This window comes from Spermophilus citellus, assembly GCF_964194105.1.
Source record: "Spermophilus citellus genome assembly, chromosome: 2".
NCBI classification, from domain to species: Eukaryota; Metazoa; Chordata; class Mammalia; order Rodentia; family Sciuridae; genus Spermophilus; species Spermophilus citellus.
Window position 1 is genome coordinate 250663998 of NC_138183.1, and position 23066 is coordinate 250687063.

Genomic DNA, 23066 nt, shown 5'->3' on the forward strand with positions numbered 1-23066 from the left:
AGTCTCTTGTAAGGGACCAGCCCGGCCTTCTGCATCTGAATCCACAGCAGCAAAATGGGCTATAGAACCGCGCTTGGCAGTGCAGCAAGCCGAGTCTGGTTAGGGCTACGAACTCGCGGGACGGTGTGATTCATTCTCTTTGAGTTCCATTCTTTTCATATATGAAATAGGAACAAGAAGCTCTGCTTTGCAGGACTAGGGGGGTGAGGGTAGCGGAAGACTGGAGGACAGACTCAACTGGCAGCACCTTAAGCTCTTTCAGAAGGCTAATACTACCCCTCACCTAGGAAACAATCCACTTCTTCGTGTCCCTTTCCCAATGGAAGAAAACCTGAGTCTGTTGTTCATAAATTTGCCTAGGACTGACTGGAACCAGAATAGCTGAGTCGCCCTCACCACCGCTGGGTAGTCTTGACCCCAATTGCTTCAAAAGTGTCACTTTAAGAAAGACGACGCTATCCTATTCGACTACTCCTGTCTGTTCCGGAGGATGGCTCTCTACACACCAGGTCTGAGCTCTGACCCGGAAGTAGAGGCCGCTCAGAGCGAGAGACGCTCCTGACGTTAAAGGTCTTGCAGTAAAGAGGCCGGCGCTAGAGGGGCGTGTCCCGTAGCGCCTAACTCAGGGCAGTAGCCCTGAGGAGACCACGCCTCCACCTTTTCCCCGCCTCCTGTAATTCACTGGAAGAGCTTTGCGCCAATTACTTCACTTTCACCTATTGGCTACTCAACTACCCCTTCGATTCCGCCTAGCGGTCCCCTCCAGGTTGGCCCCGTCCGGGCGTACGCATGCGCTCAACCACTTTTTTTTTTTTTTAAAACCTCTTTACTTCTGGACTCTGCGCACGCCCAAAGGGCACCTCCGTGTCCTGTCAGCTCCACCAGCTCTCTGCGCTTGCGCTCTCATGCCTCCAGATTTTCCTTTTCCGGGTCCTAACTGGGTCTACCGGGCGCATGCGCCACTGCAGGCTGGCGGCTCGCGGCTTCTTCTTCCGGCCTTCCCGTTGGGCCGGCACCGGCAGAAGCGGAGCGAACGCAGGTCCCCAAGCGAGTGACCTACGACCCCGGAAGTGGACTTCAGGGTCCCGGGGCTTTCCCCGGTCGGGAGCCAAGGGAGTCGTCGCCTGCACTCCGGTAGCACCCACCCCACGCCCACCTCTGGATGCCGCCGACGGGTGCTCGATCTGTGTCCCGCGCCTGCCTGCTGGTTCGGCACCCCGGAGCAGTTCTGGGCCAGGGGTGGGGGCCCAGACCCCGCCCCTGATGCAGCCCCACCCCCGTGCCCGGGCCGCACACCGCTGACTGCTCCGACCGGCCCCGCCCCCTGCCCGCACCCTCGCCTCGCCGATCCCCTCCCCCTCTGGGGGAGGCCATGGCGTGAGGGCGAGGCCGAGCCCCGGGGCCTTCGGGCGCCAGGCGGGGCATGGACCGGGGGCCGCCCCCATGAGGGTCCCGGCAGGGGGGCGCGCGCAGCAGCGGCAGGGCCATGGGGTCTCAGGTGTTGCAGATCCTGCGCCAGGGGGTGTGGGCCTCGCTCACCGGCGGTTGGTTCTTCGACCCGCATCAGAGCACCTTCTCCAACTGCTTTCACCTCTATGTCTGGATCTTCCTGCTCACCTTTCCCTTCTTGCTGTACATGGTGAGATGTTCCTGCCACCTGTTAACTCATGCCGGGACAGGGAGGGCAGGATGTCATGGAAGCAGCCTGGCAGGGACTCTGGACGTACTTAGGATGTTGGGCCCTGCAGTTTGGGTATCTTCGAGGAGAGGCTAAATCCTTCTTTTCCTAGATCCAGTGACCTTGAGCCTCTCATTTGGTCTCTAGTTTTTAGTACTGCCTGCATGGAGGGGTGATGAGGCTTCTCCTGAATTTATGAATCCTAACCATGGTAGTGATGGCAGGCACATCCCAAAGGGGCAGGGCTATGTGAGAAGGGACCTGACTTGCTGCCACCTCCAGGTCCTGCCCCCCAGCTTGATGGTGGCTGGCGTGTACTGCCTCGTGGTTGCTGTCATCTTCACTACCATCAAGACTGTGAACTATCGACTGCATGCCATGTTCGACCAGGGAGAGATTGTGGAGAAGCGCAACTCGACCATGGGGGAGCAGGAAGAAGAGCCTGCCCAGGGGGACAGCAGTCTGCCCAGGTGGGTGGGACAGGGATTCTGATGGGGATTAAGGGTTCTTGCTGCCTAGGCCAGAACCTCTGGGGGTGGAGGAGGGGCTGAACATTGGCTCCCTGAGTGAATGCTACCTAGCACTTGTCCTGAAGTCATTCTGGAGTTTAGCTCCAGTCTGTTTCTCTTTCTATCTGCAGGGACCCTGGCGTGGAGATGACTGTGTTTCGGAAAGTGAGTTCCACACCCCCAGTGCGCTGCAGTTCTCAGCATTCCGTGTTTGGCTTCAACCAGGTCTCGGTGAGTGGCCCCAGACTTTGGCTTTTCCACTTCTCTCTTGGGAGCCAGTTCCTGTTGTGGGCAGGTCCTGAGTTGTTGGTTCCTTTGTGCCTCTTTCTCTGCTCAGGAATTATTGCCCCGGATGGAGGATTCTGGACCCCTCAGGGGTAAGTGACTATTGCACAGGGTTGGGACATGGTAGTATGGAATGGGACGGTCTCCTGTGGCTGCTCCAGGATCCTGCTGATACCTCTGGTGCCATTGGTTTCAGATATCAAGGAGCTGGTGCGGGAGCAGGGCAGCAACAATGTGATAGTGACCTCTGCCGATCGAGAGATGCTGAAGCTCAGTTCACAGGAAAAATTAAGTGAGTGGGCACTATGAGGCATTACTTGCAGGGAAAGACAGTTGTTAGCTAACTTTTGCTCCAATGTAGAATTCTCTTTGTACTCTCAGATGGGACCTCCTCAGCATTCCTTCGTAGTTTGGCCTTCAGGGAAAGCAGAGTTCATTAAGCCCCCTTGGCCATCATTTTATTCTTCTATTGTACAGTATATCCTGCTCTTGTTTTTTTTAAAAATTTTTTTCTTCTGACAGTTGGAGACCTTCCCCAGACACCCCCAGGAGCTGTCCCAGACCCCTCTCTCCCCAGCACAGACTCTTCAGAACGTTCTCCCCTGGCTGGAGATGGAGCTCCTTGGGGTGGGAGCAGCATGGTTGACACTCCCATGAGCCCCTTACTGAAGGGGAGCCTTAGCCAGGAGCTGAGCAAGAGCTTTCTGACCCTGACCCGGCCTGACCGGGCTCTGGTGAGGACCAGCAGTCGAAGGGAACAACACCGAGGAGCCAGCGGCTACCAGCCCCTGGATCGGCGGGGCTCAGGTGAGCCCACACCCCAGAAAGCTGGCTCATCAGATTCCTGCTTCAGTGGCACTGACAGGGAAACGTTGAGCAGCTTCAAGAGCGAGAAGACCAACTCAACGCACCTGGACAGCCCCCCTGGTGGACAAGCCCCTGAGGGCAGTGACACAGATCCTCCCTCTGAGGCTGAGCTGCCTGCCTCACCTGATGCTGGCGTCCCCTCAGATGATACACTGCGTTCCTTTGACACAGTCATTGGAGCAGGGACACCACCAGGCCCGGTCGAGCCACTCCTGGTTGTACGGCCTAAGGACTTGGCCCTACTACGGCCTAGCAAACGGCGGCCACCCATGCGAAGACACTCTCCACCTGGCCGTGCTCCTCGACGGTCCCTGCTTGAGGGCGGGGGCTTCTTCGAGGATGAAGACACCAGTGAGGGCAGTGAACTGAGCCCAGCCTCCAGTCTCCGATCACAGCGGCGCTATAGTACTGATAGCTCCTCATCTACTTCTTGCTACTCCCCTGAGAGCTCCCAGGGTGCAGCAGGGGGGCCTCGGAAGCGGCGGGCCCCTCATGGAGCTGAGGAGGGGACTGCTGTGCCCCCCAAGAGGCCCTATGGGACCCAGCGGACGCCCAGTACAGCCAGTGCTAAAACACATGCTCGTGTGCTAAGCATGGATGGGGCAGGGGGTGATGTCCTAAGGGCTCCCCTGGCTGGCTGCAAGGCTGAGCTGGAGGCCCAGGTGGGAGTGGAGCTCGCTGCTGGGGATCCTGCTGTGCTGCCTGCTGAGGCCCTCAGTGGACCTGCTGCCAACCAGCCAGGCTGGCGGGGGGAGCTGCCTGAGGAAGGTGCTGTTGGTGGAGGTGAGTGTAGGCTGTGGGTGCAGGGGGCAGGAGGGGAGCTAGGGGGATTGGTTTGGGCAAGGGGCGGGCTGGAGTGGACCTGGTCAGCGTCAGCTCTGCCTCCCTCTCAGGCAGCAGATGGATGTGGACCAGTAATTGAATGATGTTATGTGCCAAACCTCTTGGGTCAGCAGGGTCCAGCCACCTGCTCCAAGTCCTGTGGTTAGCACCTGAGCCTCTGCTTCCGGAGGAGACTCATCATCCACGCTCATCATCCTGGCCACCAGTGGGGCAGGGCAGATCAGTGTCGTTCTTATTTCTAAATGAGGAAACCGAGGCATGAATGGCTAGGTGACCTGGCTGGGCTCCAGAGCCAGTGTGTTGTTGGACTAGGTCTGATCTTTGGCACCATACTAGAGCATCTGCCCCCACGTCACTCCCCCAGCTCTGTTCAAGCCTCTGTCACTTATGCTCGGGGCCTCTCTCTGGACAGCGACTGAGGAGACAGGCAAGCGGGACCGCTCAAGCAGTGTGAGGCGGACCCAAGCAATCCGGAGGCGCCACAACGCAGGCAGCAACCCCACCCCACCGGCCTCTGTCATGGGCTCGCCACCCAGGTTAGCATCTGCCACCTGGCCTGCGGGGCACAGGGGCCCAGCTGGCTCTGTGGTGCTGACCCAGGGCTGCCTTTCCACAGCAGCCTGCAGGAGGCTCAGCGGGGCCGGGCTGCCTCCCACTCCCGGGCGCTGACGCTGCCCTCCGCCCTGCACTTCGCCTCTTCACTACTGCTGACCCGGGCCGGCACCAACGTGCACGAGGCCTGTACTTTCGACGACACCTCTGAGGGTGCCGTGCACTATTTCTACGACGAGAGTGGTGAGCCCCTCTTTAGCCTGCCCGGCACCTGTTTTGCTCTCCTGGGGCAGTCTTCATTCTGTTGGTAACAGTGCTGTCACTTAAGTCTGTGTTCAGCCCCATGGCAGGTGCTTTGCCTGTGTTCCCTCTACCATCCTTACAGCCTCTCTGGGGTATGAGTGCCCTTGTCTTCCTTGCTTTGCTGATGGGAAACCAAGACCCACCAGAGGCTACAGCTAAGCAAATGGTAGAACAGAGATCCAAACCCAGGCTGGGCTGACCACAGACCCAGGCTTTTGACTTGCAGCCCCTTTCTCATTTAGGTTTTTGTCCCTGGGGACTGGGCTGCCATGCCAAGGAGCACGTCACGGTGTTCTTTCTGATTTGATGGCCTTGGTGCCCTTGTGTGTCAGGACTTGGCACTCCTGTTCCTGCCTTGCTGCCTCATCTCCCGCTCTCCTGTCTCAGGTGTGCGACGTTCCTATACCTTCGGCCTGGCTGGAGGTGGCTATGAGAATCCAGTGGGGCAGCAGGGGGAGCAGGCGGCCAATGGAGCATGGTGAGTCTCCAGGCTGGGCCTCCTAAGGCCAGTGATGTGGTACACTACGTTTCAGAGAAGCACTCTAAACCTGGAGTTTTTTTCTTTCTTTGCAGGGGTGGGGTAGGAGCCATGGCAGCTCCCTAGGAAGAGAGAAGCATGGGGAACAGTGAAGGACAGATTTATGGGGATCCCTGGGAGCCTTGGCTCCTGGGCACTCCAAACAGGAAGCTTCCAGGACACTCAGGGCCCAGGATGGAGGGGAAGAGAGTGCAATTGTGACAATGTGTGTTAGCTAGGCTCTAGGACGGGGGCACTTCTGTCATCTGCCTCATCCTGAGCCTGGTACTCCTCTGTCCCTTGGGTTTCCAGTCATGGAATAGGCAGCCCCACCTACCTGGCCTTGGCCTCAATTCCATGCCACCCTAGGTCTTGCTTATGGCTAGGATTCTCATGGCTGCTGTACCCACAGGGACCGCCACTCACATTCCTCCAGCTTCCACTCAGCTGATGTTCCTGAGGCAACAGGAGGCTTGAACCTGCTGCAGCCGAGGCCTGTGGTTCTTCAGGGTATGCAGGTGCGCCGGGTGCCGTTGGAGATCCCGGAGGTGAGCATCTAGGGAAGGGCTGTGCAAGGAGTCTGTAGGGGTGAGCAGATCACTGAGGCTGGCCTTAGTTGAGAGCTTGCCCAGGTGCCAGGAGGGATAGGCTACCTGAGGAAGAGTTCAGAAACTCCACTATGTCTATCCTGATCTTTGATGGTTAGCTGAGGATATACAGGACTGAAGCTGAATGGCTCAGGAAGTGTTCATTTGCTTATTCTGTGACTGTGTCTGGAGTACCTTCCTAATCCTGAGGGGTCCACGATTAACAGGTACAATGGGTGTTCACAGCAATACTTGCAAAAGTGACAGCTCAAATTTGCCGAACAGTGACCATACTCTTCCTTGTGCCTGACTCTGTGTGATTGTCTGGAATATTCTCTTCTAATGGTTCTCTTTTTAGTATATTTGTCGATAGCATGCTTTTTTACTTGTAAAACTATTCCAATTTGGACAATAATTAATGCAGTCAGTGCAGTGATATGAGAAACATTAAGAATGCGCGAACCATAATTTTTTCACCTGTACTCCCAGCTACTTGGGAGGCTGAGGCAGGAGGATCATTTGAGCCCAGGAGTTTGAGGCCAACCCAGGCAACGTAGTGAGACCCTGTCTGTGAGAAAAACAAAAAAGCACAACCTCAGAGTTGAGAAAATAATCCTAAAAATGCATATGTACACATTTTATGGCTAGAGCCACAAGTAGATCCCAAGCAGTGGTAGGAGCCACCAAGCATTGTTTTCCTGAATCATTTATTATTTTTAACTATTGTGTAGAATTGGAAGCAGTGTCCTTGCTGTCTAGCTGATGGCCGCCTCCACAGTGGTTGTATATCTCTGCCTCTCTCCATGGTATCCTCAGAGGCCAGCACAGGGCCAGGCCTTTAGCTGTGTCCCCTGAGTGCTTCAGAGAAGGGCACAGCAAGCCCAAAGAGGTGAAGTAACTCGCCCAGGGCCTCACAGCAGCTACATGGCATCCAGTCCATCCTCAGGACTGGGTACTTGTGTGGGTGGGGTGTCCCAGGGACAGTGATGGCTCCATCTGGGAAGACATGATATTTGTACGAGGTCCTGAAGGACAAGGCAGATTACATTGGGACTGGATGAAACAGGAGATTCTGCCTGAGTGGGGAAGATAGATGTGGGATTCTGTAACTCTGGTACCTGGTAGCTCCCTGTAGCCATTGAGCTCCTAGCAGCCGTTGTCCTAGGAACTTGGAGCAAGGAATAGGCCCTTGTAATGGAGGATCCAGGCAGAACATGGGGCCACTAGATGGTGGGGTCATACTGTGCTGATGGAAATGGTCAACCAAGCTAGTGTGCTAGGGTGGGAGTGGTGCTACAGACCATGGCAGGGGTGGCGGGGCTGATGGCCGCGGCTGTGGGGACTGCAGTTTGACCTGCTGGACCAGGACTCCCTGCACGAATCCCAGGAGCAGACACTGATGGAGGAGGCGCCACCCCGTGCCCAGCATAGCTACAAGTACTGGCTCTTTCCTGGCCGCTGGACCTCTGTGCGCTATGAGCGGCTTGCCCTGCTGGCTCTCCTGGACCGGTGAGTGCCTATCTGCTTTGGCCCGTAGTCCCCAGAAAGTCCTAGTGGTCCCAGGACCCTGGACTTTGAGACTGTGAACCAGTGGGGACAGTCATGGCTTCAGAGAACATAATGTGCCTTTGATGGCAGTGGCATTTCTTTAGGGTCCTTGGGTACAGAGGGGTGGTCAAGTGGTAGGGAGTCGGGGTGAAGCAGCCACTGTAGTAATCCCATCTTTTTTTTTTAAATTTTTTTTGGTTGTAGATGATATCTACCTTTATTTACTTATTTATTTTATGTGGTGCTGAGGATCGAACCCAGTGTTTCACGTGTGCTAGGCAAGCACTGTACCACTGAGCCACAACCCTAGCCCAACCCATCTTTCTTAAAGCCCTGCTTAAGACAAACAATTCAGTCTGATTTATTTTATTTTAAATTTTTTTTAAGAGAGAGAGAGAGAGTTTTAATATTTATTTTTTAGTTTTTGGCGGACACAACATCTTTGTTTCTATGTGGTGCTGAGGATCGAACCCGGGCTGCAAGCATGCCAGGCGAGCGCGCTACCGCTTGAGCCACATCCCCAGCCCTTATTTTATTTTTTGGCTTGTTTAGGGACTCTACCATTGAACCACATCCCTAGCTGTTTTTATTTTTTATTTTGAGATAGGGTCTCCCTAAGTTGCTTAGGGCCTTGCTAAATTGCTGAGGCCACCCTTGAACTTGCTATCCTCCTGCCTCAGCCTCCCAAGTCACTGGGATTATAGGTACATGCCACCATATCTGACTGGTCTGATTCTGTTGTTTTTACAGTACCAGGGCACTCTACCACTGAACTACATCCCTTTTTATTTTTCATTTTGAGACATGGTCTTGCCAAGTTTCTGAGGCTAGCCTTGAACTTGTGGTCCTCCTGCTTTAGCCTCCTGAGTACCTGTGATTACAGGCATGTGCCACCATGCCTGGAAGTCTGTTGTTTTCTTTTGCCTCTGTTTTTGATTTGTTATAAAAATGGAATGCTGTAACTAAAAAGTTCACAATCATTTGTCTCACCTTTCCCAATTTTCAGAGGGGAAACAGGCCCAGAAAATCAGATAGAGCAGTCAGGTGATCTTTATTGCCTGCTATAGAGGACTTGGGCCTGGAACCCACTTCCTGGTTTCCTGTCCGTTGGGCTTTGACCTGGCACCATGACTGAGTGCTTGTGGGGTACTGCTTGTGTTTATAATGGGGTGCCTGACGTGGTGTGCCTCGCTTAGCCTACCATGAGCTACATATAGGGAAGTCTTAAGAGTGTCGGCACCTCAAGCCTTTAGCATCTAGAAGGTCAAAGACTGGGATGGAGGGCAGCAACAGGATGGCTTCCTAGAGTAGATGCATCCTGGGCTCCCCCTGTGAGATAGTAGGTTTGAATCTTCAGAGGTCAAGAAGCTGGCACAGGGGCTGGGGATGTGGCTCAAGCGGTAGCGCGCTCGCCTGGCATGCGTGCGGCCCGGGTTCGATCCTCAGCACCACATACAAAAACAAAGATGTTGTGTCCGCCGAGAACTAAGAAAAAATAAATAAATATTTAAAAAAAAAAAAAAAAAAAAAAAAAAAAAAAAAAAAAAGAAGCTGGCACAGCCAGAGACCTGGAGATGGTCCTTTAGGACTGAACCCCTGTGCTGAGGCAGAAGGGCTATGCCTTGACTCACCTGTTTCTGCAGGACGCGGGGGGTGGTCGAGAACATCTTCGGCGTTGGGCTGAGCAGCCTGGTTGCTTTCCTGGGCTACCTGTTGCTGCTCAAGGGCTTCTTCACTGACATCTGGGTCTTCCAGTTCTGCCTGGTCATCGCCTCCTGTCAGTACTCCTTGCTCAAGGTCAGGCCTGGCTTCATGTGTCTCTTACCCCAATTTTCCTCAGACCTTCCCCTTCCCCCTACTCTAGGTCTGAGGGCTCTGAGTTAGGAAGCAGACAAGATGCTTAAGGTCCTTTGTAGGCAGCCACCCGTCTGATAGTTGAGAACACTAAGCTCAAGCTTCCAGTGTCTCATGCTCCTGTGGGCACTGGCTCTTGTTGTCAACATAGCCCTATCTCTTTCAGAGTGTGCAGCCTGATGCGGCATCTCCCATGCACGTGAGTACCCTTGAGCAGCACCTCTCACCAGGAGGCCCTGGGAGGGGCTGAAGCCAGGTGGGAGGAGGTCACAGCAGGAAAGAGGCAGGGCTCCCTCACCAGCCCCATTGCCTCCACCCTGCCTGGCTCTCTAGCTTGGACCCAGGGCCAGCCCAGGAGCATGTGGGCATGTTCACATGCCTCTGGGGTTGTCAGCAAGGAAGGCCAGCTCCTCATAGGCTGACTCCTCAGGGCCACAATTGGGTGATCGCATACAGCCGCCCCGTCTACTTCTGCATCTGCTGCCTGCTCATCTGGCTGCTGGATGCCCTGGGCTCAGCACAGCCCTTCCCGCCCGTCTCCCTCTACGGCCTCACCCTCTTCTCTGCCTCTTTCTTCTTCTGTGCCCGAGATGTGGCCACTGGTGAGGCCTGGCAGGGTAGAGGTGGTCTGGGAGAGTAAGCCCAGGAGGGCGGGCAACAGACTGACCAGCCCTCATTTTCTCTCCCTGCCAGTGTTCACCTTATGCTTCCCTTTCGTCTTCCTCCTGGGCCTCCTGCCCCAGGTCAACACCTGCCTCATGTACCTGCTGGAGCAGATAGATATGCATGGCTTTGGGGGCACAGGTATGATCCACAGGTGGCTTGGGGGTGGGGTAGTATCGGGCCCTAGAGGACCTATGAATTGGGTCTGTGGCTCCAGCCCTTGCTGATCCACCTTCTTCATCTAGTCCCCCGACAAGATACAGGCCCCTGCCTTCCTCTAGCACATGATATCAACCTGAGAGTGCTAAAAGTTCCGAAGCCCCCCAGGGCTGGGCAAGCAGAGAGCAGTTGGCTAGGGGTGATGTCCTGGGAGTTGGGCTTCTGGGAGTTGGATGGTGGGCAGGGGTAAGGTGGGCATGCCCACATGTAAGAGCTGGGTCTTGCCTACCCCCCGTGCCATGCAGCTGCCACCAGCCCGCTCACTGCAGTCTTCAGTCTTGCTCGCAGCCTTCTGGCTGCTGCCCTTCTCTACGGCTTCTGCCTCGGGGCCATCAAGGTAAGGTGGCCTGCAGGATGGGGGGCATGCTGAACTCTGTGGGATTGTTGGGACAGGGCCATGAATTGGGTTCAGCAGCGGCTTCTCATGTGGGGATACCCCCGCCCCCATGCTTACCCTCCCTCACCTCTCCTGACCAGCATGCTTCTCTCCCCAGACTCCTTGGCCAGAGCAGCACGTCCCTGTCCTCTTCTCAGTCTTCTGTGGCCTCCTGGTGGCGCTGTCCTACCATCTGAGCCGGCAGAGCAGCGACCCCACTGTGCTCTGGTGGGTGCTGCATGTGCCTGTCCATACACACATGTGTGCGTGCTCCGTGGGTGTGCGTTTGTGTCTGTGGGCCTGGGCATCGTGCATGTGCCTGTGACCCACACGGATCCTGGTCTCCTGTGGCCCTGGAGGCCTGTGCTAGGAAGAGTAGCAGCCCCCACCCCCTGTTTTTCTCCCCAGGTCCCTGGTACGGAGCAAGCTCTTCCCTGAGCTAGAGGAGCGGAGCCTGGAGACGGCCCGAGCTGAGCCCCCAGACCCGCTACCAGAAAAAATGCGCCAGTCCGTGGTGAGGGGGCGGGAGTGTGGGTCTCTGGTAGGGAGATGGTGGCAGGGCCAGGGCTGGGTGTGCAGGCCCTGGCATTGGGCAGTGAGTTGTGTTTTCCACCTCTCAGCGTGAGGTCCTGCACTCCGACCTGGTGATGTGTGTGGTGATTGCTGTGCTCACCTTCGCCATCAGCGCCAGCACCGTCTTCATTGCCCTAAAGGTTCGTGTGGTGCAGTTAGCCCTTCTTGGGTCTTGGCAGGAGAGTGTTGGACCTGAGGCCCTGAGAGGCCCCTGCCTGGTCTGGTGGGCTGAGCCCCTGAGTAAGCATCTGGTCTCTCTCTCTGCAGTCGGTGCTGGGTTTCGTATTGTACGCGCTGGCCGGGGCAGTGGGCTTCTTCACACACTACCTGCTGCCACAGCTGCGCAAGCAGCTGCCCTGGTTCTGCCTCTCACAGCCCGTGCTGAAGCCACTGGAGTACAGCCAGTACGAAGTGCGCGGTGAGTGCACCCTCCTACTGTACCTCCCTTCCGTACGTACCTCCCCTCCGTACCTCCGATGCCTGGTGCACCTCCCTTCAGGCCCAAGCACTGAGTGGCCTGGTGGGAGTCTTGGTCTTCTTGGCTCAGGGTGACAGTAGGGGGCAGTCTTTGCCTACACTGCCCTCTCCACCCTGACCCTGCCACCCATCCCTGCTCTCTTGTGCCCACTCTTCTCACCATGACCTGGCATGGCCCTGTTATGCTCTCAGCCCACGTGTGCCTCCCCTTTTCTGCCTTCCTTGTCTCTGAGGAGATGGAAAAAGTAGAATTCCAGGGCCCTGAAGGGATCTCTTGTCCAGAATTGCAAACTGGTCTCTGCTGGACTAGAGCCATCCGGTGTGCATTGTTGCTGGGCTGTGCAACAACTTAAAATATTCTCCAACCTGTGTTTAATCATCTTGAATTGTGATAAGGAAGGTCACATTTCTCGTTTTTCTAAACAATGGGAGGTTTTGGGCCACTGAGCTAGTATCCCTCTGTAGTTTTTAACCAGCTTGAGTCAGGGAGCCTTGCCCCTCAGAAGGGTCTGTGGCTTGGGGTCACCATGTGCTTGTCCTCCCAGCCTGCTGTACCTCACCTTTGCCATCCCCAGTGAGTAGCCTTCATCAGCCTTGTTTCCATAGATAGTAAACAGGTCAAATCACCAGCTCTAAGCCTGTGGTGATCCCAGTGGTATGCAGAGCTCTGGCTCTGCTGGGGCCCGGTACTTTATTTCAACTGCCAAAGATCAGGTCCTCCTCACCCTGCTGAAATTTCTGGGGACCCAGGACACACAGCTCCTGGTTTGTCCACCCTCCTTGGTTTTCTCTAGTCCTGCTGTGGTTAGTCTTCTGGATCCCAGGGAAGAGGGACATATGTGGGGGACCAGGTGCTGGGCAAAAGTTCTATCTCCATGTTGCAGGCGCTGCCCAAGTGATGTGGTTTGAGAAACTGTATGCTGGACTGCAGTGTGTCGAGAAGTACCTCATCTACCCTGCCGTGGTGCTCAATGCTCTCACAGTGGATGCCCACACTGTTGTCAGCCACCCGGACAAATTCTGCCTCTAGTGAGGACTACCGTGCCTACTACCTATCTTCCCATTTGATTCCCATTGGGGAAACTAAGGCCCAGAGAGGGAATGGGTAATGGGTGGTGACCAACATTGCCCAGAAAGCCAAAGTGGGGCCCCAATTCCTGATGAACTTTACCTGCACTGGAGGGATGAGCCTGAGAGTCACTGGTTTAAGAGAACAGAGGCTACCTGAATAGAGAGAGCTGAGGAATAAGGTTGCACTTGGGCCAGGGTAGGTGAGAGATGGGGCATGTGCATCCACTTCCTCCTAAGCCTTGCTGAACTCACCCACAGCTGCCGGGCACTGCTGATGACTGTGGCTGGTCTGAAGTTGTTGCGCTCGGCCTTTTGCTGCCCACCCCAGCAGTACCTGACCTTGGCCTTCACAGTCCTGCTCTTCCACTTTGACTACCCACGCCTCTCCCAGGGCTTTCTGCTGGACTACTTCCTCATGTCCCTGCTCTGCAGCAAAGTGAGCGGGGAGTGGGGGCTGTGACTTAGAATTCTTCAGCCTGGGGGGTAAGAGGGAAGAATGTCCCTGGGGCCTGTTACCTGCCTCTCAGACAATCCTGCTGTTGGCTGTTCAGGGAAGAGGTTATCTCTGTCTCTCCTTGCAGAGAGGAAGCTGAGGCTTAAAGAGGTGGAATGACTTGCCTTAGGCCCTCCAGGGAATTGACAGTCAACCAGGATTTGACCCCATGTCTGTCCAGCCCTATAACCACCTTTCTCAGAAACAGCTTAGTTAGGACCCGACCTTGACCTTTGGACAAGAGCCAGACTCTGAGCTCTTCCTCTGCCAGCCTGGGGCCTGTGCATGTAGATATTTTGCTAGACCATTGGATTTGCACTCAGGGTTTGAGACGGGTCACTTTGAACAAAGGACCATTTCCTACTGTGTGCATGATGCCCGTTATGGTGGCTGGGATTCCTACAGGCCTGAGCCTTTCTCACTCACAGGGGTGCTCACTTTTTGTTTTCTGGCCAGGCCCAGGGTGGTGGGCCTCCCAACTTGACTCCTCTGAGGCCATGACCTGGGACTATTAATATTCAGTCCCACTGTCCACAGCATTACCACTGACCAAATTGCATGGCCTGAGCAAGTCATTTATTTTCTCTTCCTTCTCTGAACCTCACCTTAAGCCATCTATAAAATGGAAACAGCTTCCAGGGTCATCATGTGAATTAAATGGTTAATGTGCCCTTAGAGCACAGTCAGGAGTTGGTCATGATATCAAGTGCCTCAAGCCAGAACCATAGAGAAGGTGCTGGGAGTGATGCTGAGGTGGACCCCACATAGGCACCCAGTGGGACCCCAGGGTTCTGAATGAGGCCTTGTGTCTGGGGGCTTGGCAGACCCCACCTTCATGAGTGATACTACACGTCTTTTGTGTCTCTTGCCCACCCTACAGCTCTGGGACCTGCTGTACAAGCTGCGTTTTGTGCTGACCTACATTGCTCCCTGGCAAATCACCTGGGGCTCGGCCTTCCATGCCTTTGCCCAGCCCTTTGCTGTGCCACGTATCTGCTGCCTGCTCTCTGGGTGGGGTGGGCAGGGAGGGCAGTGGCCTGGGGCTGCAGGGAATGGGGAGGGAGTCTGGGAGATCCTGTGTGTCTGCTGTCTCCTTGACTTACGCCCAGACTCGGCCATGCTGTTTGTCCAGGCCCTGCTCTCAGGGCTCTTCTCCACACCCCTCAATCCTCTGCTGGGCAGTGCAGTGTTTATCATGTCTTATGCAAGGCCTCTCAAGTTTTGGGAGCGTGACTACAAGTGAGTATTATGGGAAAAGGAGCAAGTGCCTGGCCAGGGAGGGGGAGGGGGTTTGAAGCCCAGACTGGACAGTGCCCAGCAGCAAGTGTGTGAATGCTTGGGCATAGAGGGGACACTTGTGGAAGCAGATCCCATGAGAGCAAACCCTGCACCTAGACAAAGCCTCAGGGAGATAGGTGGGCCTGGATGAGATGCCAGTTTCCCCAAGTCCTGGCTGTGTGGTCTGGTTGAGTCCCTTCATGTCCCTGAGCCTGTCCTCCTTATCTGTGACAGTGTTACTAGTGCTATCATAGGTAGTTTCTGTTCATAGCACAGGGGTGTGGACTTGGAGAGGACTTGGGTGGAGCCTGGGTAGGAGGTCTCGACAGGTGGAAATCGTCACCATTGTCGGTGGCTACGCCTTTTCTGATTCCTTCGCTCTCTCTGAACAGCACTAAGCGTGTGGATCATTCCAACACCCGCCTGGTGACGCAGCTGGACCGGAACCCTGGTGTGTATCCAGCTGTCCAGAGGCTCCGGGCAGGGCTTCCCCTAAAGGGAGCCATTCTCACGTGTCGCTGTGGTCATTTGTCTATCTGCCCTGGTCCCAGGCGCTGATGACAACAACCTCAACTCCATCTTCTATGAGCACTTGACACGCTCACTGCAGCACACGCTGTGTGGGGACCTGGTGCTGGGCCGCTGGGGCAACTATGGCCCTGGTGACTGCTTCGTCCTGGCTTCCGACTACCTCAATGCACTAGTGCACCTCATCGAGGTTGGCAATGGCCTTGTCACCTTCCAGCTGCGTGGCCTTGAGTTCCGGGGTGAGCCTCAGGGCTGAGCCTGGGAATGGGGGTGCAGGCATGCTTGGGTCCTGAGCAGTGTACTGTGTGTAGGGACTGCATTCATGTCCAGTTTGGCTTGGGTGACCTCAGGCAAGGAGCTCTTGCTCCCTGGGTCAAGGTTTCCCAGTCTAAGCTGTGAGGTGACAGGTTTTCCAGCCAAGCCCTCTGTGTGCCTTGACTTTGGGTCTGTACTGACGCCAGAGATGGCTACAATCAAAGTTGGGGGCCAGAGTTCTGGGTTCTTGTGCTAACTTTACCTGGCCTGCTCTGTGGTCTCAGGCTAGGCCTCATTCAGGCACCACGCACAGCCCCTAGAGAACAGGGCTAGTGTCTTCCGCCTCTAGCTTGCAGGAAGACATATAGGATGCAGCTTCACAGGAAGCTCCAAGAGTGTATAGCTCATGAGCACTATGACCTTGAGCAAGTCCCTTCTCCTCTTTGAGGTTCCGTCTTTACCTCTATAAATGAGGGAGCAGACCCCTGCCTCTTCCACTCTCCCTTACCATGGCTGCTGGGAATTAAGAGAAAGAAGGGGCTCACTTGCCATTCACTCAGTAACCTTTCCACACACTATGCCTGGTGGAGGGTGAGTGGCAGCAGCCCTTGAGTGCTACATTGGCCTCTTGCTGGGGGAGGCAGGCAAGGATTGTCCTAGTGTCCCTGACTGGGCACTCCTCCCCCACAGGCACGTACTGCCAGCAGCGTGAGGTGGAGGCCATCACCGAAGGTGTAGAGGAGGACGAGGGCTGCTGCTGCTGTGAGCCTGGCCATTTGCCACGGGTCCTGTCCTTCAATGCCGCCTTTGGGCAGCGCTGGCTGGCCTGGGAGGTGACGGCCAGTAAGTACGTGCTGGAGGGCTACAGCATTAGCGACAACAACGCCGCCTCCATGCTGCAGGTCTTTGACCTCCGCAAGATTCTCATCACCTACTATGTCAAGGTACGGCCGGCAGGCGCTTGGTAGGCAGCAGCGTCTCTGCTGGTGGATGCTCTCTGACCAGGAGCATCCCAAGTTCTGTTTTCTAGAATGTTGGAAGCCTGTTTGATCCAAGGGAAGCAGAGGCCTCAATTTAATCATGCTCCACAGTGCCACCACCAGATAGCAGAGGTGAAGTGATCAATTTGAGACTCCAGAATTAGGAAAAAAGGACAGAGCTGGGCATTGAACCCAGGCCTAGGGTTAGCCAGTAGGCTCTGTGCCTCCACCTGGAGCTCCAAGCTAGGCCAGAGGATCTTGAGATCTGTTTGGCACGGTGGGGATTGGTGGGGCCTGTGGGTGTTGAATGATATAGGGCTCCTTCTCAGGGTTCTGTGCACCTGGAAAGTTACCTCCCTTGTCATGGCTCAGTACACCCCTTGAGAAGTGTGGTGTTGTGGTCTGAGATGACAGACATGATGAGGCTTTATGGTGATCAGAACAGGGTACTGCAGGGGTGAGGTGGGTGGTGATCACACAGGCCTCCATGTGCTCCTAGGATTTGCCTTGGAGCTTCGCATGGGGCTTGGCATGTTTCCTGCTGGGGGCCAGGGGAGCCTGTCCTCCCCGGGTTCCCCCTTGGGTAAGCACAACCCCTTGGGTAAGCACAAGTAGCTCCCAGCTGTCCTTTTTGCACCCCATAGACAACCTACTCATGTCACATGTTACAGCAGCTGTAATTTCCGTTGGTCTCTTTGTCCTCTGAACTCTTGGAGAACAGTTTGAGGCTCCCCCTACTTTTTTTTTTTTTAAGAGGTTTTTATATATATATATATATATATATATATATATATGTATGTATGTATATATATATATATATCTTCACCTTTATGTATTTATTTTTATGTGGTGCTGAGGATCAAACCCAGGGTCTCATGCACGTGAGGCAAGCGCTCTACCGCTGAGCCACAACCCCAGTCCCTCCCCCTACTTTTTCTAAGAAAGACATGGTCCAGAATGGGACAGTCTCAGTCCCAGGTCACCCAAAGGTCAAGGTCCTATCCATCTTCCTGTCCCATCTTGAGAGCTGTGCCCAGTCACCCTGCTGCCTCACAGAGACCCCACTCAAAGCCACGAGCAGCCCTCTGATCTCGGGCCTGAGCTGATGGGTTGAGATGAGCCCTGCCTGGCTCATTGTCCCATGGGAAGCTGCTTCAGGTTGGGCAGAGGAGCCAGAGGACACAGGGATGGCTCTGCTAAAGATGTGTGGAGCATGGGGTGAAGTCTGGAAGGCTAGAGGTGCAGGGGAGGCAGCCATGCGGGGCACATGGGGGGCCCAGTATAGGAGGCAGTGCTGGGGACATGTCCTGTTCAGCCCTTGAGATGGGCCAGGCAGGCCCAGCCCTTTCCGTACAGCTTTGGCCACCCCTTGGTGCCTCCTCCGCATCTTGCCCTTCCTGTGGGTGTTACTGAGTACAGTGGGTGGCAGATGTGCAGCCCTTAGCCAGAGCCATGAGCCCCCACGGCTGCCTGCGGCCATACCTTGTACTAACCCTTAGAAGGGTTAGCCCTTCTAAGCCAGGTGGTTCGAGACCCTGCCACATTCTTTAGCCACCCTTGGGAGAGGAGGAGCCAGGGTGATTGTCCTCATTACAGCTGAAGTGATGGCCTCAGACTGGTCCTGAGGACAGTGGTGTGAGAGCAAGAAGGCCCACAGCTGCAAGGCCTGTGCAGCGGTGAAGTACACCCAGACGATACCTGGACCTAATGACTCTTAGGCACTGCTCTCAGGTGGGAGCTCTTGCTGCTTACGGGCCCAGGTCTTCATTTTCTCCCTGAGAATCACTCTGAGGCTTTCACGGGACGAATGACACTGGCAAATTAGCCAAGCACTAATGTGTGCCTGGCAGCTCCTCCCCCTGCCCCTGCAGCACTGTTTTCTGGGGGCTGTGATGGTTCCCAGAGAGTGGAGACATTCTAGGTGGTCAGGAAGGCCAGTCTGGAGCCTAAAGCTGCCCCATAGCCATTCTGCTCCCTCATGCCATTACTTTTCTGATCCCTTCTTGGTAAAGCAACGGCCTAGCCCTCCCTAGACTGTCACTCATCTGCCTGTGCTAAAGCCATGCCAGAACCTCCATCCCAACACAGCCATTAACTTCAGGTGTCCTCCCCTGCCAGGGAATTGTTGGAGACCTTGGCTGTTTCCATCTTGTACCCTGGTCATTTTACTCAGGTTCTTGACTTCTCCCTGCCCCACTATAGCCACCTTGCTGGACATTCTGCTGCCCAGAATACTTTCTTTTTTAGAGAGAATTTTTTAATATTTATTTTTCAGTTTTCAGTGGACACAACATCTTTATTTTATGTTTATGTGGTGCTGAGGATCGAACCCAGCGCCCCGCGCATGCCAGGAGAGAGTGTTACTGCTTGAGCCACATCCCCAGCCCCGCAGGATACCTTCTATTTTTGGCCAGCTACCAGCTGCATAACCCTCTCCAACCCAGACTTCCCCACCTCTTAAGCCACACAAAGCGCTGACCCCATTGGCTTTGTCTCAGGGTGGCACATGGAATCCCCGTAACCTCAATGGCTGCAGCTGCCAGCCTCACGCTGCCTCTCCATCCCAGTGGTGCCAGCTACCTGCCTTCCTAAAACGCCTCTCCCTTTGCCCAACTCCTATTTAGACATCAGCAGCGCTTCTAAATAAGAGGTCCAGGAGCCCCCAACTTCAGGCACAAGGTTCTGTGCCTCTGCCTTTTTTCTGAGGAGAGGCCCTGTGACTGTCATGCCTCGGCTGCCTAAAGTGACCTGAGACCTAGGGTGCTCAACTGACTTTCTAGGCCCTGAGATCTGGATCCCACAGCATCTTCAAAATCCAGCTCAGCCTGCCCTGCTGTGTTGACATGGGGCAAGACTGTCATTTGTCAGTGCCTCTTTACAAATGGGTTAGGTGCTAGGGCCTGCAGCACAAGGTGAGCAGGTATTGTGTACAAGCATCTGCTGCAGTGTGGGACCCTCCAAGTCCGCTTTGTAAGTGGGGGCACTTCCTACTGGCCTCCCACCCTCCATGGCCCTGGGTTGGGGTGGAGCTCACTTGCCCTTGTGGCCTTGGGGAGCTGAGCTGAACTGCAGAAGATGGATATCCTAGGAAATACTTTAACTAGGCTGGGGCAGAAGTTTTTCATGTTTCCCCCCAGTGTTGGGGCAGTGGTGGGCTGCCCTCCACCCATGTCCAACACCTGCTCCTCCTCTCCCAGAGCATCATCTACTATGTGAGCCGCTCCCCAAAGCTGGAGGCCTGGCTGAGCCATGAGGGCATCGCAGCTGCTTTGCGGCCCGTTAGAGCCCCCGGCTATGCCGACTCAGATCCCACCTTTTCGCTGAGTGTGGATGAGGACTATGACCTTCGCCTTTCCGGCCTCTCGCTGCCTTCCTTCTGTGCTGTGCACCTCGAGTGGATCCAGTACTGCGCCTCCCGGCGTGGCCAGGTTGGGCCACCACTACCCTGGGGCTGCCCCCACCAGGCCTCTGGGGACCTGAACCCTCTTCCACTTCTCCCCTTCCCATTTGGGTTCTTCTCACCCTGAGACTCCCTTGGCCTGGGCCCTGGCCCCTACCTCAAGTTTCCAGTCCCAGGTCTGAATGGGGCTCTGGGGATGGGGCTCCTTGTGCCACAGCCCGTGGACCAGGACTGGAACTCGCCGCTGGTCACGCTGTGTTTTGGCCTGTGTGTACTGGGCCGCCGGGCCCTGGGGACAGCCTCTCACAGCATGTCTGCCAGGTGAGTGCATGTGTCCCGCTGGTCCTACTATCCCCTCACTCATGCTGGCAGAGCTCAGTGGCTCTGGAAACCGAGTTGGTCTTTCCTGTTGGTGTAGCTTGTTTCATATGGGCCAGGCGCTTCTCAGTCATCACTTTGCCTGTCCCTCAGCATTCTGAGGGACATGGGCAGAGACTGGCTTCCCTGGAGAGATGTGAAAACTGAGGTTCAGTGTGAGGAAAGGTCTCAGCTCACATGATTCAGAAACCTGAGATTCCTGGCTACTTCCCACCCCTTGTTCACCTCCCTGTTCCTCCTCCCTGACCAGCCTGGAGCCCTTCCTCTATGGCCTACACGCTCTGTTCAAGGGGGACTTTCGCATCACCTCCCCACGTGATGAGTGGGTCTTTGCCGACATGGACCTGCTTCACCGTGTAGTGGCACCTGGGGTTCGCATGGCCCTCAAGCTTCACCAGGTGGGAGAGTGGTGTGCCCAGGCTGCTTGGGCAGGTGGGGGCTGAAGGCTCACCCAGTGCAGGGGCCCCTGACTCCTGCCCTCCCATCCCCGCTGCCAGGACCACTTCACATCCCCAGATGAATATGAGGAACCTGCAGCCTTGTATGATGCCATTGCAGCCAACGAGGAGCGGCTGGTCATTTCACATGAAGGTGACCCAGCCTGGCGTAGTGCCATCCTCAGCAACACACCCTCCCTGCTGGCACTGCGCCACGTCATGGATGATGCGTCTGATGAGTACAAGATCATCATGCTAAACCGCCGCCACCTCAGCTTCCGGGTCATCAAGGTGGGGATGGCCTACCTGCCCTGGAGCTAGGTCCCTGTCCCTGGAGCTAGATCCCTGACCCTCATTGTGGCTGCCCACAGGTGAATCGCGAGTGCGTGCGTGGCCTGTGGGCTGGGCAGCAGCAGGAGTTGGTGTTCCTGCGTAACCGCAACCCTGAGCGTGGCAGCATCCAGAACGCCAAGCAGGCACTCCGCAACATGATCAATTCCTCCTGTGACCAGCCACTGGGCTACCCCATCTATGTGTCACCCCTCACCACCTCACTGGCTGGCAGCCACCCCCAGCTGCGAGCGCTGTGGGGCGGCCCCATCAGCCTGGGCGCCATCACCCGCTGGCTCCTACGCAGCTGGGAGAGGTGAGCCCTCGCCGCCACCCCTAGTCCATAAGGCCTCATAAAGGGCTGAGGTGCTGAGCTTCAGAGGGAGCGTAGGTGCAGTTCCTGCCCAGGTCTTCAAGTGAGGAAGTGCTGGAGCTAGGGCTTGAACCCCCAAAAATGGCCCCTCCCAGAACTGATGTGAGCTGTCATCCCCAGAGGTGTCCCCTTTTCCCTAGAGCTGACAGTGGCCTTTCATCTTTAAGCATAATTGAAAACTCTGTCAAAAGGTCCTTAGAGGTGAGGACCTGGGGCTCCCAGACATTGGATGACTTGTTCTGGGGGTGGGGACTTATGCTCATGAGGCCTGTGGCCACAGCCTTGTCCTTCCTGACCCTTTCATCTCCCCACCTCCAGGCTTCATAAGGGCTGTGGTGCTGGCTGTAATAGCGGTGGGAATGTGGATGACTCGGACTGTGGTGGAGGCAGCGGCCTGACTTCCCTCAGTGCTAATCCCCCCTTGGCACACCCAACGCCTGAGAATACAGCAGGTGAGCAGGCAAGGCTGGGCTGACTTGGTGGGTGAGGATGGCAGCCAAGCTGAAGTCTGCTCCCTTATCTGTGTCTTACAGGCAGTGGCGACCAACCCCTCCCACCAGGCCCTGGCTGGGGGCCGCGGCCTTCCCTGAGCAGCTCTGGTGATGGACGCCCCCCTGCTCTATTGCAGTGGCCTCCCCCTCGGCTCCCTGGTCCACCCCCTGCCTCACCTGTTTCCACTGAGGGTCCCCGGTCCTCGCGGCCCCCTGGTCCTGGTCTCGGTTCTGAGGGGCCCAGTGGAAAGTGGAGCCTAGGGGGTCGGAAGGGTCTAGGAGGATCTGATGGAGAACCAGCCTCAGGGAGCCCCAAAGGAGGCACCCCCAAATCTCAGGTAAAGGGCCTGTTGGGGGGTTGGGTTGCAGAAGGCTCAATCCTGCTCTCCTGCCAACCTGTCTCTTCTCCCCCAGGTGCCTCTAGACCTCAGCCTCAGCCCGGATGGCAGCTCTGAGGCCTCACCCCCCAGAGCAGCACAGGATATTTCTTGCTTGGACAGCAGTGCTCCGGAGAGTGGTACACCCACTGAGGCCCCAGCTGACTGGCCTGTCCCTGCTGAGGAACGCGAAAGTCCGGCTGCCCAGCCATTGCTGGAACACCAATACTGAGCAGCCTGGCGTCCACTGGATCCCATCATAGGACTCAGTAACTTGGACTTCCTCTGCTGCCTCTGGCCCTCTCTATTGGACCACAGAACTGAGTGGCTTTGGCTCCCACATCTGAACCCTGACCTCTGGCTGCCTCAGCCAAAGTACCAGAACTGAATGGCCTGGACCTCTGACCTTGACCCCTGATCTCATTCCTAATTTACGGCCTGGGTACCCCAAACTGAGGCAGTCAGCTTCCCAGCCAGGCCCTAAAAGCCAAACCCATGGGCTGGTCCCTCTTTGAGCCCATGGCCAGGACTGACTTGGTCCCTGGGCCTGCACTGCCTGCAAGGGTGGTCCCCTTGTCCTGGACCTGGGGCTTGAAATGTGGCAAGGGTTGTTTCTTCTTTTTTTTTTTTTTTTTTGGTCTTTTTTTTTTTTTTTTTTTTGTGCTTCAGAGACACCAGAATTAATAACACTATTTTTGATTTTGATTGGCAGTTTCTTCTCTCTGAAAATGGGTATAGGGTAGTGATGGGGGCTGAGTATGGGTGGATGTGCATGGAAGGGGGCTGAGGGATGAAGGGGATAGGGGTCAGACCAAGGTGGGGAC

General features: G+C 55.7%; 1 protein-coding gene across 6 annotated transcripts; it reads left to right on the plus strand.

The window, feature by feature from the left end:
* Positions 1–541: 541 nt before the first annotated feature.
* Positions 542–22945, plus strand: PCNX3 (pecanex 3). 6 transcript variants are annotated; one of them, XM_081281811.1, is made up of 35 exons: positions 542–1639; positions 1961–2148; positions 2319–2418; positions 2525–2564; positions 2669–2764; positions 2995–4122; positions 4547–4718; positions 4802–4977; positions 5425–5515; positions 5967–6102; positions 7490–7650; positions 9333–9486; positions 9710–9742; positions 9974–10145; positions 10237–10347; positions 10671–10762; positions 10920–11029; positions 11210–11315; positions 11422–11514; positions 11642–11792; positions 12736–12880; positions 13181–13358; positions 14296–14404; positions 14525–14654; positions 15086–15144; positions 15245–15460; positions 16167–16420; positions 19654–19884; positions 20074–20177; positions 20485–20632; positions 20732–20962; positions 21043–21317; positions 21693–21826; positions 21908–22203; positions 22280–22945. In XM_081281811.1, the coding sequence occupies exons 1-35, from the start codon at positions 1487–1489 to the stop codon at positions 22472–22474; spliced, it is 6168 nt and encodes a 2055-aa protein (XP_081137937.1). In that variant the 5' UTR covers positions 542–1486; the 3' UTR covers positions 22475–22945. The 6 variants fall into 6 exon arrangements, with proteins under 6 accessions (XP_081137937.1, XP_081137940.1, XP_081137938.1 ...); XM_081281814.1 differs by having other exon boundaries at positions 4595–4718; positions 22280–22944; XM_081281812.1 differs by having other exon boundaries at positions 4799–4977; positions 7529–7650; positions 22280–22943.
* Positions 22946–23066: the final 121 nt, after the last annotated feature.

Bases quoted from the DNA above. Each gene is read 5' to 3' on its own strand.
- PCNX3 (XM_081281810.1), top strand. From the start codon at position 1,487: ATGGGGTCTCAGGTGTTGCAGATCCTGCGCCAGGGGGTGTGGGCCTCG. The intron at 4,719-4,798 runs GTTAGCATCTGC...GCCTTTCCACAG, and splicing joins GTCATGGGCTCGCCACCCAG to CAGCCTGCAGGAGGCTCAGC. The intron at 7,651-9,332 runs GTGAGTGCCTAT...CTGTTTCTGCAG, and splicing joins CTGCTGGCTCTCCTGGACCG to GACGCGGGGGGTGGTCGAGA.